Below are 20,807 nucleotides of genomic sequence, written 5' to 3' on the forward strand. Positions count from 1 at the left end.
GGCCCACATGGGAGTAGCTTGGGTCCACTTTCATTTCCTGTCTTTACAGTCATTCACATCATATTGTCATGCTATTACACACTGCATTGGAGCATTATACTGCAAGGGCTGTGAGAGAAATCAAATACAAATACAAATCTTGAAATGATCAAAAGAACAAAGTAATGCAGTGCTTTACATAAGCCAATATAAAGTATAACAAAATGATATTATAAAAAAGCCTATAGAAACATAGTAGTACCTGATTGAAATTAAATACAATAAAAATATATATAATAGAATAAAACAGATACAACTGTTCAATAAAAATTAGAGTTGAAAAGATTAAAATAAATATCCCCAAATCGAATTGTCAAGCGGTGTCCCTGATTTAATGTTCAGTTAATGTTGTCTATGAACTGACCATAGGCCACAGTTATTAATGTGTAAGGTCATTTCTATTTATTCATCATCTTCACAATACAACTTTATTTTTGGATTGAACACAGCTGATTTTCCCCATGGACCACATCCACAAACTATAAGTCGGTAATAGTTGCCTACAGATGTATTCTGCAGATTTCCTTGCTTGTTCTTTATCCAACCAAAGTCTAACAGTGTTTAGGTCAACTGAACTCAGTGTTCAAGATGTCACGTAAGAATAACCGTGCATAAAGGCATCTAGCTGGTCATCCAATAGGAGAGAGCAGCCTCGGAGAACGGCCTGCCTTATTGGATATCAATGAAAAATAAAAGGGAGAAAAAAGAAAGGTGTAACCCAACACGGATGTTCTCCTCTATCCGGCCTAATTGATTTTTAAAAAAGACTATTGTTGATATCAAATGAGCACATCGCGGCGGAGCTATTGATTTTTTGACACCGCACAACAGGAAATCTTTATCTGCGTGCTACTCCGACCCCGCACTAATAGGTGGGGTTTAACCTCTGCTGAATGACAAATCCCAACGCCTCCCATTCCTATTCTCTCCCTAGGCCTCATGGGAAACACAGGACAAATACTTCACTTGTGTGAGAAGAGATGGGTTTCTGTGTTCTATTTACACACAATGTCAAAGGCTATTATATCAGTCAGGCTTTCTTCTTATGGACGGGGAAGAGTATACAACTACAGACAGTTTTTTTGCTTGCAGTCTCAATTGCTTCAATATAATATGAGTCATACATGAGTATACCATTTCTTTACCTCAAATTCCAATCTGGAATCATAAAGATAAAAAATAACGTATTTTATCAGTTGATGGGAGAAATGGGATCCTTCATGAACACACTATCTTCTACTAGTTAAACAGTCTTAGTAGTTTTACACTAGATATCTATATTTTTAATTGAATTGAAATGGGCAGGGCTCAGTTAAAAAAAAGAGTGAGTTGAAAATGTCACAGTAAGTTATTTGATTCATAGCTGAAAAATAAATATATTGAATATTTGTGATTTTCCACTTTTATTATTGAGAGTTAGGTATCCACAACGCTTTGAAAAGAATGAGAAGACTTTTCATTTGCAAAAGATTGGCTTAAAGCTGGGGTGGAGGATTTGGGGAGAAAATGGCAGTTGGGATAGAGATTCAAAGTTCCTCCCCTATGGTCCCTCCCTGACACGCTCTACCAACAAAGTCGTGCCAAAGTGAATGGACAGTCCCAACAGCCAATAAGAACAGAGAATCGGAGCCTCGCTCTGATTGGTCAAAATGTCAGCTCGTGTTAACTTTGACCAATCAGAAATCATGTACCCCAGCTTTAATTAGCACATCCTGCTCTCTAAGAAGCATTTTTAAATATATATAAACGACTGAATTTATAACTTTGGTTTTTATTTTATTTTGGTAAAGCTCCAAAAAGTCTCAAATGTGCATCTATGAATGCTGCTCAGCTTTACACATTAATGACCACTCCTGACATTTATAATGCTGGCTGATATAAGGCCCAATCTAGCAACTAGTTAGACCTAATAGCGCCTCCTTTTCTCTTCTCTCTCTCTCTCTCTCTCTCTCTGTCTCTGGCTCCATGCTCTTCCATGCAGCACCCCTGGGTCCCTGGAGTCCAGCGGGCTCGGCTCAGACGCTCAGATAGACATTTGTGGGGATAGGCATCTACTGCTCAGGACCACGCAATCATTTCCATTTTACCCTCTGTTGCACAGGCAAGATAAGACACCTGCGTAGCCCCGCTAATCAGATGAGCTTCAACAGAACTTTATCATTGACATTTACCACTGTTTACCCAACTAATTTCTCTTAACTGCACTGCTGAACTTTTATCTACAAAATACATACACCGCCAGAAAAGAGCAAGAAGCAAACATGCAAATTCACAAATATGCGAAGAAAGATAAAGTGGGGGGGGAGTAAAAACTAAAAGCATTTTTTTCCCTTCTGTTCAGAGGACGAAGAGGGTGAAAACAGAGCAAGTGACAGGCTACTGCTGATGAGATGAGCCCCCCCCCCCACCTCCTCCTCCTGACTGAACATTAACACCAATGCAAAGTTACCGACATTCACATACCAAAACTTCATTTTAGAGTTCAATCACCTTACTGCCGCTGGGGAGTTTTACTTGATAAAATAAATAAAATGTGCTTGTGTATGCGTGTGAGCAAGAGTCCAGTCACAAGACAGATAGAGGGAAACCATGTGCACCCAAAATACTAATTTAAAATGATGTCACCCTTCTGTGGTTCTAAATGTGTATTCTATGGTTTGTTCCAGGTCATAATCCTGTTGGTAGGCCTGACCATACAAGCCAAAACTACTAACATCTACCTCTACTATTCATTATCATACCATTAGCACACAGTGACATGAATATGTTTAGCACATGAAGATGTCGAGTGCCACCAACAGGTCAAAAGGTTTGCATGAAAATTCATACACAAATACTCATGATTTTATATATTGTGCAGAAAATCATGAAATTGGTTGAGCAATGTTCCAAGAGGAAATCCTGGTATGTCCAGCCTGATCTATTTGAGCTTCACATTTGTTTCCAGCAGATAATTCTGAAAGTTCTCCAATCTCCATGGGGTGAAGCCCAGTCAAAACATTACTGGGCCAATCAGGGCCTGTGACCTAAGATTCAACCCTTATAGTGGAAGGCAGCTTCTGATTGGTTCATGACTTCATGTAGTCGGCAATCTAGCCTTGTGAGACCAGCCATATCTCACCAGCTTATACATCGATGTAGTTGACTTCAACGACTTCAAATCAATCAGGTGCTGTCTTCCACTAACGGATGGAAGCAGACAGGGTCCGGTCTGACTGGAATCTAGATTGACGACTACATGAACCAATCGGGGACTGCCTTCCACTAACAGACAGGGCTGGGCTCCTCCCCACGGAGATTGGGGAAAGCTCACGTGTAATAAGGTTGGTCTTGACAGGCTACCAAGAGGATACCCCGATGTAATATTAATGAGCTAACACCATGGCTAGCAAGTGGTGTTGTTAAGCTTGAAGAGGACGTCCCCATTCTGCTCATTGGCAAAGCTCTGATTGGCCTACTGTTCCTCTACTGTTGTGATAAAGCCACTAAAAATCACCATACCAGAATTAAAATTGTTGAACAAATTTGAGCAAATGCCCACTTTGGTTGGTTCTAATTGAACCTCGACCCTAAGATCTTTTCTCGGTACAAATTGACAGACGGTCATACTATTCAAGGGCCGCTAGCAAGGCTTTATCTCTGGGTAAGGGTTGGTGTGCTGTCGGCAGAATCTTTTACTTTGAAAAAGATCTCTGTTCTTGCTTAAGTTTTACTATCGAGCCGTTATCTTCCAATGTTGAGAACAAAATTCCTTATGTGTTTCCCTATTTAGTTTCATTGGAATATTCACAATATTTAGTTTCAAAGCAAAACAAAACTGACAGGGGGAGTCAGGACTGGAGGAGAGAGAGAATTCTAACCTGAAACTGTGTCAAAGAAAAAAAGGAAACTGTAAGTGCACCTTACTGAGTGTATGTGTGTGTGTGTGTGTGTGTGTGTGTGTGTGTGAGAGTGTGTGTGTGAGAGGGCACGTACTTTCACGTGCACAGCCGCTCGCCTCATTCACACTCCCACATCCATCTCTCCCAGCCTTCCCCCTTTTCTTCCCTCGCTTGTCACAAATTGAAAGTGGAGACCTTCTAGAAACCATCCCTGATAATCACACATAAATTAATTAGAAAATGTTTCTTGACATTCTCTACGCACAGGCGGCGAGAGGGAAAAAAGACTGAAGGCAAAGCCACAAAATTAATTGTACGGTATGTGACTCCGATAATTAATTCAATCATTAATTTGAGTCTGCTTTAACAACTCCTTCTGGCTCCCGCAAAGAAAAAAAAAAAAAAGAAAGAAAAAAAAAAAGAAGAGGACATTTCAATCAGGCCGGTATAACGACAGCGGCGCAGAGCTGGTAGAAGGAGACAGGGGAAAGTTAAAGAGTGATAGAGTTGCTCGACACACTCGGGGTCATTGGGAGGTTCACCAATTAAAGCAGACAAAAGCTAGAAGAAAAGCCCAGAGTGGAGGGAACAAACGGAAAGAACATGAGAAGGGCTGTAAAATACAGAGATCTCTTTATTCTGACTGTGTGTGTGTGTGTGCGTATCTAGGAAGAGAACACAAACACTGTTGGCTAAAACATCTTCTTAACGGGACTGTTATAGGGGAAAAGAAGCTTCGTCAAGGAAACTGAGAAGAATTTTCTCTCAGTTACAGTTCACAAAATTAAAACCATATGACGTATTATAAAGTATGCTATTAACAGTTGATTTTATTATAGCCAACATTAGCAAAGAGTGTCTTTTTTCTGTTGCTGCCATATACACACACACACACACACACACACACACAAACTCCCTTATGACTTGGGAAAACAAGTGATTGTTGTCTATTAAAGGAAGGAAACTGGTGAGTGAGAGATACTGCAGAGGACATAGAGAGAAAGAGACAGAACATGATAAGAAAGAGATATTAGGAGGATGGGGAAATTGAGCCGTGAGTATTGAGGGTTTTTTCATGTGCCTCGACTCCTTTTCTTACACAGTGCTAGCATCCTAACAAGGATGGAAAAATGTTAAAAAGACTCCAACATGACATCTTGTTGGCCCTCAGTTTAGGGTCAGTGCTTGGAATGAGATTAAAACTGTGTAAAGCAAAAGTAAAGCAATTTCTAATGTTGAGAGCTCAAATAGGACAAAGTGGGGTTTGAAAATTCCAAACTTAAATTGAATGCTTCATTTTTTGAAGATGATGTAAAAAGCACACATCCATGAGAATGCTTATTACCCTTATATCAACATTTCTCATAGCCTAATTAATAATAACATATTTTATGTTTAGAATATTCATAAGAACAGCCACATTAGGATTTTCCGCACAGCGTGGCAGAGTGGGCTAGCATGAACAGGGGAACACATGCATACCACTGCAGCATTACAGGACATTGCCAGTTTACTACCGTAGCTTCCTCTGGATGAATGCTGCTCACCGCTGCAATTTTCCACAATTATCCAAACCCAGCATAGAAGTTACTTTAGCAGCTGCATTTTCAATATATTGCAGTAGCGCAATTGAACTATTATGGTAAATGTTTGTGGAAAGAGTGTAGGCAATGGCGCACCCTGACAAGTTAAACACAAAAGCGTCTCAAGTGCAGGAGGGTATGCAGGATGTGTTGCTGTGGCAGCAGTAGAGGCCAGGCATCTTGATAGTGGCTGGGTAATCAGCGTATACCAATGTAAAAAGACCCTGCCACCAGCCAGCCAGCCAGCGCCAGCGCCAGGCCAGCCATGAGGCTCACACACTGGGTGCATGGGAGCCTGCTGGGCTGATAGCAGCGAGCGGACAGCATGGAGAAATGTTCCTTTAGATTAGGGCCTCGCGCCTATCAATCATCAGGGATGGAGAGGGGGAGTGACACATCACAGACAGGCTGGAGAGAGGAGATGGGTAGAGGAGAGAAGAGTGAGTGTGTGTGTGTGTGTGTGTGTGTGTGTGTGTGTGTGTGTGTATGTCAGTCGGAATATGTGGTGGAGATCAAGAGCGGGTGAGGGAGGCAGAGGGCATTGCAGGCTTCAAGTGCTCCTTGTGAGCTTCTACTCCCACGTACACAGTAGTTACTATTAACCGTACACACATTATCTTACATACATGTTATTCTAGAGGTCACCTATTAACCAAAATGCAACAACATTGTATATGGCTCCTCAGTGTGATTAGAAACTCCCCAAGTATGAGAAAAAAACAACCTTCCATCTTTATCTCCACCTTTCTGAAAACCTGTGTTCAAAAAACCTGGTCAGATTTCTCTCCCCTTATGATTTCATAAGGCCATGCCCCCCCGCCCCCCCCTTACCACAACCTAACTTAGCACTACCTGCCCCTGTGAGAAGCCACACACCCTGATCCCCGAAAAATGGAGCGTTTCAGACAGAGGCATTTACATTACACCATGAAAACAGTTTCTAGAAAAATAAAATCAAAGAGGGAACTTGGTTGCATTTTAGCTGGACTGTGGGCGACCAAACACTGGAATGAATTGACCTTGTTGTGCATGTAGCAAACTTTACAATGGGCATTATATGGTTGGCAGCAAATGTATTAGAAGATGTTTTTCTAACCTGCGTTCATGACCAAATGCAGAACTTTTCCTGCCCTGTGTGAAAAAAAACAAGCTTCCACTAAGTTTATTTTCAAACTGCAGTCAGACTGTTACTCTGAGGTATGACAAGACAAGCCCTCTGGACACATGACAGCCAATCGTCATCCCAAAAAGACTTTTGATTGACAGGTGGAGATGACAGGGTGCTCGCAGGGACACCCTCTCCTCCTGACAGACATGGGAGTCTGCTGGCTGGAGATAGGGAGGAGAATACAGTATGTCTAGGTGTGTGAGAGACATGGATGGAATGGAAGTGGGTCAGCCCATGCCATGCTCTAAAGGAGATCACAGCTCGAATGTAACTATGAGGATTAAATATAAAAACTAATCCATTTCACCGTGATTCGCCTATTAACTTTGTACTTTTGGCCAGCAGCCTGATGTCCAGATTTCATTTCATTATTCCCGTTCATAGTTACTTTATATTATAGTAGCTGTGTCCTGCCCCTCTGACGGTAAGAGCCATTGGGAACATGTACACAACACAGTTTTGCCTTAAGACGCATTGGGACAGCACTCTGAATAAACTAGTCCATTAGAAAGTATACTTAGCCCTATGTTTGAAAGAGGAAGCAGGATTATTACCCAAACTGTCTTCCTGTTTCCGCTATGACCTGCCATATTTGCTGCCGTTGTGGGCACACACGGTTTTCCTGTTCATGTGAGAGACTAACAGAAATTGCACTTGTGATTTATACCTCCAGGTGAAGTGGTTTAGATAATCTGGCTAAACTGTAAGCCTATGTATCTAACTGCAGGTTTGACTCTTAACTGCCAGTTAGATGCAGGGGTTCAGGTTGGTAATAAGGGGGTGTGGCTTCTCCCCGTATGACATCAGATAAATCACTATCAGACTGGGGGTTTTTGAACGGTGGAGGTGGAGAAAAAGAGAGAGGGTTCTTTTTCTAGACACACGGTGGACCAATAAAAATGCTGAAAGTACATTTAGCTAAATAGGTGACCTTCAACCAAGGCTAACACTGTGGTCTATGGCTTACAAAAAAGTATAAAAGCGTTAAGACAATGAACGTTTTTGGTCATGAACCAGAGTATTGGATAAATTCAAAATGACCTGACGATGAAGCAGAAATCCATCTGACAATTTTTTAGATCTTTCATTTAGACTAGCTATGGAGCCACTCTGCTAGTATAGCCAAAAAACGAACTAATATAAAAAAAACTAATCAAGTAGTATTACATTTCTGCCTGGCTGCATACGCTTTTGCAAATAAATAGTACTGTACATAAAACCCAACTTGTAATACAACAAAATGATCTCCTAAGGAAAGCATTGAGACATGCAGAGCCACCAGGATATAGTCGCCAAGTATTTCTTCATATTCTATGTGGCTCATCATTTCCTTCTCTTAACCTTACCTCACTGCACCATTCCCTCACCTCTAATTGCCTCTTTAAGATCTCTCACCCCCTCATCTCTGGCTCTCATTGATCCTTAAACCTTCAACCCCTCTTTCACCCTTCATTAGTTATCTCCTCTCTGCTAACTCAATATGGCGCTTCCTTATTCCACAGCCCTTCTCCTGCTCTCTCTCTCCCTCTCTCTCTCTCTCTTTCACCTGTCCCTCTATTCTCTCTCTTTCTTCACCATGGACTTCCCGTTCGCCTTTCTCTGACTCTTCATCCCTCTATCCCAACTTCACCCCCTTTAACCTCCTCCACCAGTCTGGAGATGACATCTTGGTCTCAACATTGGGTGTTAACCGTCGAGGCTCCTGCTAGAGCAGATAACAGATAAAAACACACACACACAGATATTCAAGTGTGCATGTGTCAGGGAAATACACACTTTATCAAAATGCCAGTAGATCCCTATATTCAAGGTTTCGTTAAAATGATTAACAAGCTAATTTTGGTTTTAAATTAGATATTCATAATGGTGATACAATGTGAAAGGCTATAATTGTCTAAAAAGCATCCCCCCAAAACCAGTGAAGATCTATTGCCTGGTTCGGCCACCAATATTTTAAAGCTGTTGTCCAGTCTTCTTGGAATTTAAAAAAATATATAGGGGAGAACAGGGGAATCTGAGGCATCGGGTAATGTGAGCCACCCCCTGTATCTAAGCAACGGAAAACATTTGTGGTCATGTGAGATATATGTTTTCAAGCCCCTCTCATTTCCCCCATGGCCCTGAAAGAGAGGACCTCATGGTGCTGTGGTAAGCATGTTTTTTTTACCAAAATATGTATTTTGCATGTAAAAGTAAATTTTCTTGCTGTCAACTTAATCAACTGTTGTGCCAAAGCAAATGTATTCACATAGAAAAACTTCTATCATACGTATTGATGAACTACCAACATATGAAACCATGTGATGCTGATAACTGAAGATTAGCCTGAAATGCTAAGAGAGGTAGTTTTTTTTCAAATTGTGGTGGTGGGGAAAAGTGAGCGAAATGCTGTGGGGGAAAGTGAGCCACTGTCTCACTTTCCCCCACCATGAGGCACAAGTTAAGTTTAGTCTTAAACATATTTTAATGTAATATTACATAACATATGTTTTATTTTAATGTCATACACATTGTAGAAAAGGAATCATCATGCCAAGGAAATACACCAGGAAGACGACCTGGGGCAACCACACGGAAAGAGCACCTTCTCATCTTTCCCTGTAACCTTCAGGGCTGGAATGTAGAGTAGGCCTAGTTGTAGAGTATGACAGGCTGATATTATAATCCAGTTGGGTCTTCTCCTGTGTTCTGAGTCGCAGGCTGTTCTCGCTGGCTCTGATTTTCCTATGCTTTGACCCCCAGACACTAGCTGGCTCTAAGGGTCCTGTGTTCTGACCCCCAGACTGTGTTCTAATCTAACTGGTTCTATCTTTCATTTGAATCTTATTAAAACCTTTTGAATTATAATATGTTGTATTTGATTTTGTTCAGAGTTACTTTCAAGTGTTTAGAAAATTTGCTTTACTTAATTGACCAAACCCCATCATTCTTTTACTAGTCCGACATTAGTTCTGGAATGTGTGGCTAGCTTTCAGGATTCTTACTGTTACAATATGTGTTGTTATGGTAGTTTCAGAGTGGAAAAAGTAAGTGGATCAGTTTACCCCACATGCCCATTTCTAGGAAACATCCAAAATTAATGGGAAATGTGTAAATTTGAGTGATAAATCATTTTAGCTCCCTTAGAGGGGAGCAAATGTAAAAAGTGGCTCAGATTACCCCGTTCTCCCCTATTATTTTTTGGTGATCCTCGACTTGTATGAATAGCTCCAAAGCAGCAGCAGTACAGAAAACGATAGCAACTTCAGGACACACATCTTATGGTGCGGTTGCTACATTCAGTCATCCACAACTAGATGGATCAAAGGGAAAAACAAAAGGTCTCATCACATGTGGACAAAGTGATGAGGGTTGCATCTTGTGCCGTTAAGTGATGAAAGTTGCCAAGCACGGTATGCAAATGTGACACGGCCAACCCCTCCCTCTCTCTCTCTCTCTCTCTCTCTCCTCAAATGAATTAAAGTCTGGGCTGTGATAACATGCACATAGTGGGCCTTCATGCTCCATTATAATTAACTACTGTATGATAACCCCACACCCACACACACACACTGCCTGGTAAATAATAATAACGTTTATTGCGACTGCCATTATAATGCTTTATTTGTGGTAATTTAAAAGACTCTGTTGGGCAGGATAAGGAGCCAGGAGTGCTGGGCCAGCAGGAAAACGCTCGGCTGGCTTCTCGGGGCCCCTGGAGCTGACAAGTTCTCCACCACCCCCAGCATTTTTTTTTTCAGTCTTTTACAGGGAAGCATAAATACTCTTTGAACATTTAAAAAGGCTTAAAAATATGATGGTTAAAGAAATTCAATATACAATGCATATGGATAAAAATTCTGTAGTTTCAAAACCAGGTGTTAAGAGTAGCGTTTCAACTATTAATTACTTTTTAGGATTTATTATTCAGTCAGTTGTTTTCTGGAGTAATTGATAACTTGTCCGGTCTGCATTTGATCAGATATATTGTTACTATAAACAGTATGGTACCTAATGGGCCTGTTAAAAAGTCCAAGTTGACCACGTTGAATTCTTCTGAATAGATTATTTTGTCCTACTTAAATCTTAAAATTATACATTCATGCTCACACAAAAAAGACAAAGAAAAAGAAATTGTATCCTTACAGCTGAGAAGCTGAAACAAAAGAAAGTTCAAGGTTGCTTTTCTTAAAAAAAAAAAAATAGCTTGACTGATAAAACTATAGCTGCAAATCCATCATACAGTATTTACACTAACTGCTTCATTTATGGACTAAGTACAATTCTCAAGCACGGCCAGTGTTACTGACCTCAGCCCGATGGTCAGGTTGTCTATGAATATATGAATAAAATAAGGATACAGGTACTGGTCTGTCCTGATGACCATTCTCTCTCTCTCTATCATCCCAGTCAGCAGATCTAAACACCGCTCAGCTTTTCTTGGGAGGTCCTGTAAATCTGAAGAAATGTGTAGCAGCAAATTCATACTCAGAAACTGGGGTTGCGTTCCGAATCGCATACTCTTTCTTTTTTCTATTCTACATACTGCATCCGACGATAAAAATAATCTAGTTAGGATGCAGTAGGCATACTATTGGGACATACTTTACTCTCTTATTTCATCATAACATTGCGCCTTGATCTTGCCTCTTGGTTTTATATCCGGCGCATCCCTGTTTGTTTTCATATGGAGGCTTCGTCGATGTGACGTCACTTCACGTGCGCACTGGATTGTGGGTCAGAATCGCCCAAATAGGATGCAGTTTTCAACACTAACAATCTTGGCCGCATGAAGTAGGACATCCGGGTACTTCTAACCATCCTAAATCTGGCCACAAGAATCGGGACATCCTAAATCTTTTTTCTACATACTATATAGTAGAAAGTATGCGATTCGGAATGCAACCTCAGTGATATTTCAGTTACTTACTACACATACACATCATCACTTATAAAAACTAGGGGCAAGGAAATTGTGCATTTGTATAAAAATATAAATTAAAAAAATCTAATAAATCTAATAAATAAAACGTAATGCATCTAAAAAGAGTTTCAGAGTTCATTTGTGTGTGTGTGTGTTGATTGAGAGAGTGAACTTTGTCCATTTGTCTTGAAAAACACCCTTTTCAGCCTTTAGCTGTGGCCACTGACAATAGATTAATATACTGAGTCCTGGAAGGAGATGAATTTGTGGGGAGAGAGCAAACCAGCGAATGACAAGGGATTACTGTCACACTCATTTGCATATCAAGAATTTTAAACAGAGCGCAGAGAGAGAGAGAGAGAGAGAGAGAGAGAGAGAGAGAGAGAGAGAGAGAGAGAGAGAGAGAGAGAAAATATCGAACCCCTCCAGCCTGCAAGGTCATTCAAAAGATAGTTTTTTTCCCCCTTCTCTTTATAATTTATTATTTTGCATATCATGCAGCATGGACACACTGTAGATTAAAAAAGGCGGCTTTAGCATATCGTGCCACCAGCTTCCCACCTAGACTTCTCCTTAGACACCGTGCCACACACACACACACACACACACTCATCAAACTGACTGAGGACACGCACACACACACACACACACATCGTGATTGTTTTAGGACGAACTACACATTGGAGAAAAAGAAACTGGAAATTGCTGAAGCCTCTCTAATCCGTTCCAATATTATCATCTCTTTAATTCTAATGTTTTTTTTTCTTGTTCATATCAATGGAAGCCACAAAGCCAATGTTTTGATAGTCGCTGTCAGGCAAAAAAAAAATGAAAAGAAAAAAAGAATCGCCTTTTACTATCATCTATGACTAAGGAATGTACTGAGATTGGCACATAAACAACTCATTTACGCACTGAGCAGACGGTGTCAAATATGTCGAGTGAAAAATGGTTGTGTCCAGTAATGAATTGTTATTATCTTTGAGCGGGAGGGGGAAAACACATTGGCAGAGAGGGTGAATTAAAATGTTCCGTTGTTGTTGTTTTGGCCGTTTCATGTTAATATCAATCCGTCTAGAACAATAGTAATGACTGCCCACAAAGGCTTATTTGAACAAAATTATTTGAATAAATTAAGAGATGATTATCATAAGGTTGGAACACAAACTGTGCACCACGGAGAGAGACAGAGAGAGAGAGAGAGAGAGAGAGAGAGAGAGAGAGAGAGAGAGAGAGAGAGAGAGAGAGAGAGAGAGAGAGAGAGAGAGAGAGAGGAATTCAAGTTTTCCTATCAAGGATTTTTTTCACATTTCAAACTAGAATACATCACTTTTTTGTACTTTTAATATAATATAATTAGTAGATTAACTTTCAATTAATTTAGGATTTCCTATAAACACAAGACTGCATGACATTTAATAGTGAAAGATTTGTGCATGAAAAAATCTAGTCCATCAAGTTCACAGCTATATAAATGTGCATGTATGTAGAGAGAGAGAGAGAAGTAGGAATGGATGCATAGAGCTAAAGGCAAAATTCTGTGAAACACTGCAACCATTATAAATCTATGTGCCCATCATTGCATTCTATTGTTTGGTAACATACTTTTTTTTTAAATGTTTTTTTTTTGGCATTTTTCATGCTTTATTGATAGAGACAGAGGTGAAATGGGTCAGAGAGGGGAGTGACATGCAGAGAACGACCGCGGGCTGGAATCGAACCATACAATACATAACATACTTAAACTACTAATGCATAGACCAGTTTGATTTAATATGCAGGAGGTTAAGGAACCTAAATGCAGGCTTGAATTAAAAAAAAAATCCATCCACTATAGCTGACACAATTCAACTATCTACGATAAAGTAAAGTGGGATTATTTTGATGATAATTAATTTTTTTTCAAATTTAAAGCAACAAGTTCTCTGTTTCTATGCCCCAAGAGGAAAGATGTCACCAATGAAGTACATTGGATAACTTTTAAGTTTAGAGTGGACTCCTGGTCGCATAACACATAAATTATAATGCATGTTGTGATCATTTTGGTAGAGAAAATGCCTAATCCATTATAATCAAGACAATATTCCTCTGTAATGTAAATTTAAGTTGTTATAATTGGTTATAATTTCTACAGATTTCCTCAATCAAAACCTGCAGACAAAGTGTTATTTTAAAAGGGTATAATTACTAACTTTTTGTGTTCGTAAAACTGTGGAGAATATAGTGGAAAAATCAGAAGTTCCTAATGTGACTTGAAATTGGCAAATTTGTCTCACACCCCACTGATCTCCAATGAGATACAAGACAATAAATGATAAAGTCCTCAAATTTGGGATCAGCACATTTTGTTTACAAAATTGCATTGACCAATATATTTATGTGAATCGACTGACTGCTTAACCAAGCACTTGGTCAACCCGGAATTGCGATACTCTATAGTTAGCACTACCGGACCATGGGTTAAAAGCTGTAAACTGTAGGTGTCTAAAGAGTGAGAAAGGAGTGGAATGCCAACTCTCCCAGAGGAGATAAAACACTGTTTATTTCTACACACACTCTTCCTGTCTTCAGTTTATGGGAAAAGGTCTGAAACATGCTCAACGTGTTGTATGAGTGGGAGGAGCACATGACTCCAGTCTCACTGGGACACACAGAACTAGGGCCAGACCCACAGGGATTCTTTAGGGGCTGATGCAAATTCAGATATTTTTTGGAGCAAAACATTTAAAAACAAATACATATAGGCCTATACTGTATATATACAAATAAGTTCATTCATTTGTCATCTATTAAATGCAGTTCAAACACTTGACTAAGATATGAATTGAAGGCGGAACGTTTTATTGTTTTAGACTTTTACTGTCAAAATGAGTGCAGGCACTTTTCTCTTTATATTGAATATGCATTGGCTCTTTCTGCAAGGCGTGTTAACATGATGAATATTATGATGGAAATATTTAAGGTAATAGGGTCGGTGAATTGAGCAAGATATTAAGTCAATTCAATGGGAACCCCAGTAAAACCGAGACACGTTCCCTGCACTTTATAAGGATAAAATAAGAGTGTTAACATCGGCGTCTATCTATCGGCTAACTTTTGGCCAATGATGATGATTCTCAGATATAGCCTAGAATCAGCCCATTAAAATGGAGCAGCAGATAAACGGTTGGGGCCAAGAAGAAAAAGAAAAGACAATGTAAAATGGTAGAAAAAGGAGGGAGGGGTGTATGCTGTTAGGAGGTGTAGGGGCGGGCTGTTAGTGGGGTTTGTTAGTGGTGATGGAAAGAGCAGAGGAGGAGGAGAAGGTGGATGGATGGAGGGAGGGAGGGAAGGAGAGAGAGGAAGGAGGGGGGGAGGGCTTGACGATAAGAGAAAAATTCAGACCGGTCAAAGTTTCCTTTTTGCCAATCGTGCTCCTGATAAAGACAGCGCCTGCTCCGGAGCTGATAGAGGGGGCTATCTCTCTCTCTCTCTCCCCCCGTCTGCCTCGCTCGCCCAGCAGTTAGTTTGTGAGGAGGAGGAGGAGGAGAGGAAGGAAGAGAGAGAAAGAAAGAAAAAAAACACACCAAGGGCCCTATCAGTGCAGCATCATGGTGCTACCATCAACCAAGCCAACGCGCCGCAATTAATATCGCTCCAATTACTGTTAAAGGGACAAGGCTGGGACAGCACGATAATGAACACATCCTCTCCTTCTCCACACCAGAGGAATTAAAATAAACACACACACACACACACACACACACACACACTCTATGCATGCACAGACATACATAAAACGTGCGCAGCTTGAAAAGGAAATAATGGCGAGATAGTGCGCGGTAATCTTCTTGCATTGTTTAACTCATTGAAGACAACAGACAGAGAGAAATAAATAACCAAACATAAACCTCGATAAGAGAGGAAATAAATAATAAAATTATGGCGATTTACTTGTTATCTCCTCATAGCCGTGTGTGTGTGTGTGTGTGTGTGTGTGTGTGTGTGTGTGTGTGTGTGTGTGTGTGCGTGTGTGTGTGTTTGTTACATCTTGAATACATTTTCCCCAGGCCTGTCAAATCCCCATCTCATGTTGAGGAGAACAGTGCGACAACACAACAGACCCTGGAAGGGAACGCAGAATAAACCGCAGACACACACACACACACACACACACACACACACACACACACACACACACACACACACACGCGCACACTAACAGCCATGCATGGGCTTCCTTAGATCCCCTCAAGAGCATATTAAAGAGTTGAAATGTACGTGTGTATGGTGTCTTTAATCGTCTTAAATTCTAGGACCAACATCACCTCTATGAAAGAACTGAAGTTGTCGAATCAACAGCTTAACAATTCATTAGACCAGGAGAGGGCACTTCTCTCTTTCGCTCTCCTATCACGAACATGTACAACCTGTTTTTAGCTGTCTGCTTTTGGTCCTTAAAAATGTATTTGAAGTCAACTGTCAGTAATTACAAGCTTTATACACATTCACAAATGAATGTACTTGCTTAAGAGATGCAATCCTGTCTGGCTACCTTCAGAGAAGAGGATTATGGACATTTGACCAGTGAAAAAGGCTCCATTGTCTCATTATGCTGGATTTGGTTGTAGAGTTGATATTGCTTCTTGTTTCTTGACGATCGAATTAGAAATTGGGAGGCACCTTTACCCTAGAAAATGTACTTGCAAGTCCAGGGGCCTGTTTCAGGTAGCTGGTTTTGAGGTAACCCAGAGTTTGTTCGCTCTGAGTTAGTGGAAACTCTGGGTTTTCCGTTTCAGGTAGCAGGTTCAGCGCAACCGAGAGTCAGTTACTGCGGCAACATACGCCATGGGTCTAACCTGCTCGGGAGGTGGTTAGACCTACCCTGAGTTTGTTTTCACTTTACGCTGCAGCTCCGACTGAAGAAGGAGTGTCACTGTCACACGCGATTTTGCTACAGTTTGAAGCAAAATCACTCCACAGAAATCTCCATCGGGATGTTTTTATCATTTCCTGATGATTTTACGTTTGACCGATCATTTATCTGATCAGCAGCCTTGTTCTCAGCCCTCGGTCCGTTCATATAGGCGGCCACCTTACACATCGTGACATGCTCTACATTCAGATTAATAAACTATTTGTATTGTATGATTTTTAACGTCTGTGCCACTGAACAGATTTATGTCAGGTGGATTCATGTAACGCTGCGGCTGCACGCGATTGTTACTGTTCACTTGTGCGATCCTAAAGTCACAGACGAGCCTCGTTAAATAGCCTAATATGAATATAAAAATTATATAATAATTTAACCTGTGATCACTTGAGGAAAATGGATCTGGTAATAAATCAATAAGGCTCTTCAATGGAAACTGTCACCTTATGTGTCAGACGTTAATGTCTTTCACTCCCCATTTAAAAGAAGCGACAGTCTGTTTACTGCACAGTGGGCTATTAGGCTATAGCTTCCCAACATATTATACAGCGAATATAAAACACTGTCAGAAATGCTGTGCCGCGCCAGCTTTATTACTTTACTGCTGATATGCGTAACTTTTTAAAATAGACTATGGCTTCTCATACGGAAGCGAAATGATTGCTCTGTTTTTTTCTGAATTGCCGAGGAGATTAGATCAGAGTTATGTGACAATATACCCGTTAATTCTTCTCCATAGGCTACCATAAACTCGTTCGTTAATATTTCTAACTCCAGTGGGAGGAGCGGAGAAGTTTTTTTTTCTTTTTTTGAGAAGTGGAGAAGTGGGAGGATCACGCATTTGTTTCTTCTGTTTCCATGGTGAATGATGTTATCAGCGATCCATTGACGATGGCTTTTATGCACACGCTCCACCCAGAGTGAACACGCTCAGAGTTGATTAACCCAACGCTGATCCACTGTTCTGTAACCGAAAACCCAGAGTTACTCATCAACCCTGCGCTCTGAGTTGACCAACTCAGAGCGCAGGATTAAACTCAGAGTATGTAAAACCAGCTACCTGAAATAGGCCCCAGCTTGTTCAGCATGCAGGTAGGTCTGAATAATTACTATCACTTTGAAAGCAAGTAACTATACATTGCCTTTTGTGCTATACATATCAGACTAATTCTACTGTTAATACACATTTGAAAATAGCTCATGGCTTTTCAATCCATCCTTAGTGTGTGAGAATGTTACACTAAGTCGCAATAAAAACTAATTCTTATGCCAAGAAGTCAAGAAGACACATTTTAAATGGGTGTTTTCAGCCAATGTCGCAAATGGATCGATTAGCAGGAAAAAGAAAACATGATTAGACTATTGGTCCACTATAGGCAAGAGTTCCCATCATTTCCAAGGCCAATCAGATTCGACCATGTCAATGCTAAAGCTCCCCCTTACAAAACATGATATATATATAAATGATATAGCCGATATAATTTTTTGGTTGGCTCAAATACCAAATGACATGCATACATAACATGAACTGACCTGGACCCCTCCACTGCAACCCTTCCTCTTCCTCCTCCCCGCCGCTGTGTGTGGAGCCTGGCTCCTTCCTGTCGTCTTCTTCATCATCATCATCATCCTCATCGGGGCCTCTGCCAGAGTCCTGTGTCCTGGGCTCTGGATGTTCAAAAAAACACACACACGCAGAAAGAGTCGTATTCAAACATCAACACAAATACTGTCCCACACTCCTGGCAGCTTCAGTATCGGACTTTACCTCCAAAAACTTCATCCATTGAAAATCTATGTCCCTGTGTGTGCGTGTGCGTGATTGTGTGTGTGTGTGTGTGGGCCAGTGGCTGTTCCTGTCTGTTGATCAAAGGCAGTGGGTGAAATGACTCCCTGAGCCACTGTAACACAACACCTCGCTGCGCACACAGACGGAACCTCTTTGATTCTCTTCGCAACTCCCAAGAATCCGGGACTCGTGACACGCGCACACACACACACACACACACACACACACACACACACACACACACACACACACACACACACACACACACACACACACACACACACACACACACACACACACACACACACACACACACACACACACACACACACACACACACACACACACACACACACACACACACACACACACACACACACACACACACACACACACACACACACACACACACACACACACACACACACACACACACACACACACACACACTCTACCTTTTAATTTGGTCTTTCTGTGACTATTTCCACTCGTCTTCCACCAGTTGTCCATTCTCTCTTGGCAACAGTTGGCTCTGATTGTGCTCATCTTCTCCTCTATCTTTCTCTCTCCTCCTCTATCTCTCCATCTCCCCCCCCCCCCGGCCTGTCACCTTTAGCAGAGACTGGGGGCTGCCTGTGTTCCTCTAATCACTACTACTGATATCCCTGCCATTGATCAAGCTGATTAGAAAATGCTACCTGATCAAAGAGATGTGTGTGGTTGTTCTGCACGTGGGCTGGACCTGTGTGTGTGAATTTGTGTGCGTGTGTGTGTGTGTGTGTGTGTGTGTGTGTCCGATGTGTTTATCCATAATGCATTTACGTGAACCCTGAACTTTGCCTTGCTGCTATCAAGCCTTTTCATCACACTGCCTGGGTCCCTCCCTATTAGCAGGGCCTAGTGATTAGTGAGATAAGATTAATAAGTTACATCACGCCACCCCTCACACAGGCTTATCTGAGCTCCAGATCTGGCTCTTCTTGTTCTCTTGCGTCCACGTCGTCACCACCAGGGCCAAGGGTTAGGCTGACTCAAAAGCTTACTGCGTGGCAAGAGATCACAATATATGTCACTATTAATCTTACTAATACTAAGTACTAACTAACGTTCACTAACAACAAAATAAAGTCACCTGTATCATGTACTGGATGTACATGTGCAGTACAATATGAAATCCATTCGCATGTAAATGGATTTCATGATCAAAATGTTCCTTCCCTGACTACGTTGTTGCAGGGTGGAAAAGCACCAACACTCTCGCAGAGATCTCCTGGATCCAAATGAACCTTCCAGCAGAAAAGCAAACTGTATTTTAGGAAAGGGATCCTTTTTCCTTATTTTTTAAGCGCATATTTGTGTGTGTACGGAGTGTTTTTAAAAAGGTAACCTCCTTTCGTCTGTCCCTTTGTCCTCCTAACTTTTTCCAGTTCCCTTTTTACTTCCTCCTTCTCAGCTCCTGTTTGGTGCCCCCTCCCTCACCAAATCCCACCCGGTCTCCTAGCCTGCACCCTGGATAACACCTCGGCTGTCTGCACGTGAAGCCTGTGTTTACCCCTTGCATTCCCGCTCCGATAAACAGCGATAACGCCCGATCGATACCAGCCATAAACGCCCCACCACCACCACGTGACACACCCCGTACACTGTGCTGTTATTAATGTTAACAGTTGAGAGATTGGATCTGCATCGGTAGATAAATCAACACACACACGTGCAAAACACACACACACACACGCACAAGGAGAAGCAGATGCACACGCGCACACACACACACACACCAATCCATCTTCACGTCACGTCCACCTTTCAACATCATCGTCCACATGCAAAAGCTCATACACGCCAATATACTGTACACACACACACACACACACACACACACACACACACACACACTAAAGCAAGCAGACCCCCACACACACACACACTCCCCCCTGCCTAAACAGTGCCATTATTTTCAGCTATAAATCACATTGAATGGCACATTGATTTTTATCCTGCAGAGGCTGAAGCGAGGGGAGGGGGGGAGCTGGAGACACAGTTATTGCGTTTAATATTATCAATATTATCTCCCATATCATCTGAGACAGGGAGGCAGGTATCAGGGGGAGTCGACAGACACTTTTCTCCCCCCACCCCCACCACAGCGAGACAGTCTCCATCAATCTGATAAGCTGAACTTCCCCTGTCACACCTGCAGGGCAAAGTCACCCAACAATCTAGCCACCTCACTTTTATACAAGCCTCTGTACGTATGTCTGTACTCCCTTCTTTTAATATTTTAATGCTGCCATTGGCCTCTTTGCAATCCTTTCTTTTACATCATCTGAGGTTCGACATGTGCTTAATACAGTCGACATGTTGGTCAATGTTTGGTGGCACAGATGACGCTAAAGGGAACTGGAATAAAACCAAGGTGTGGGAGGTTCAAGCCTTTCCTCTTTGTCCACACAGTGGCCTGAGAAAAGCAGCAGCTGTCGGTGTCTACACTGCATGATCCATTCAGCGTACTGTACCGCTACATTTAGCACA

The 20,807-nt window shown here is 41.5% G+C and overlaps 1 protein-coding gene across 1 annotated transcript in view; it reads right to left on the bottom strand.

The window, feature by feature from the left end:
- The window catches only part of zfpm1 (zinc finger protein, FOG family member 1), a gene marked incomplete at both ends in the record, with an annotated part of 91,273 nt that overhangs the window by 27,410 nt on the left and 43,056 nt on the right, over positions 1–20,807 (bottom strand). The window contains one exon of the mRNA XM_080027721.1: positions 18,020–18,154. Within this exon, the coding sequence (XP_079883847.1) occupies positions 18,020–18,154 (135 nt within the window). The remainder of the gene's footprint in view (positions 1–18,019; positions 18,155–20,807) is intronic.

The sequence above is a fragment of the Ammodytes marinus genome, assembly GCF_949987685.1.
Source record: "Ammodytes marinus genome assembly, chromosome: 5".
Taxonomy (NCBI): domain Eukaryota; kingdom Metazoa; phylum Chordata; class Actinopteri; order Uranoscopiformes; family Ammodytidae; genus Ammodytes; species Ammodytes marinus.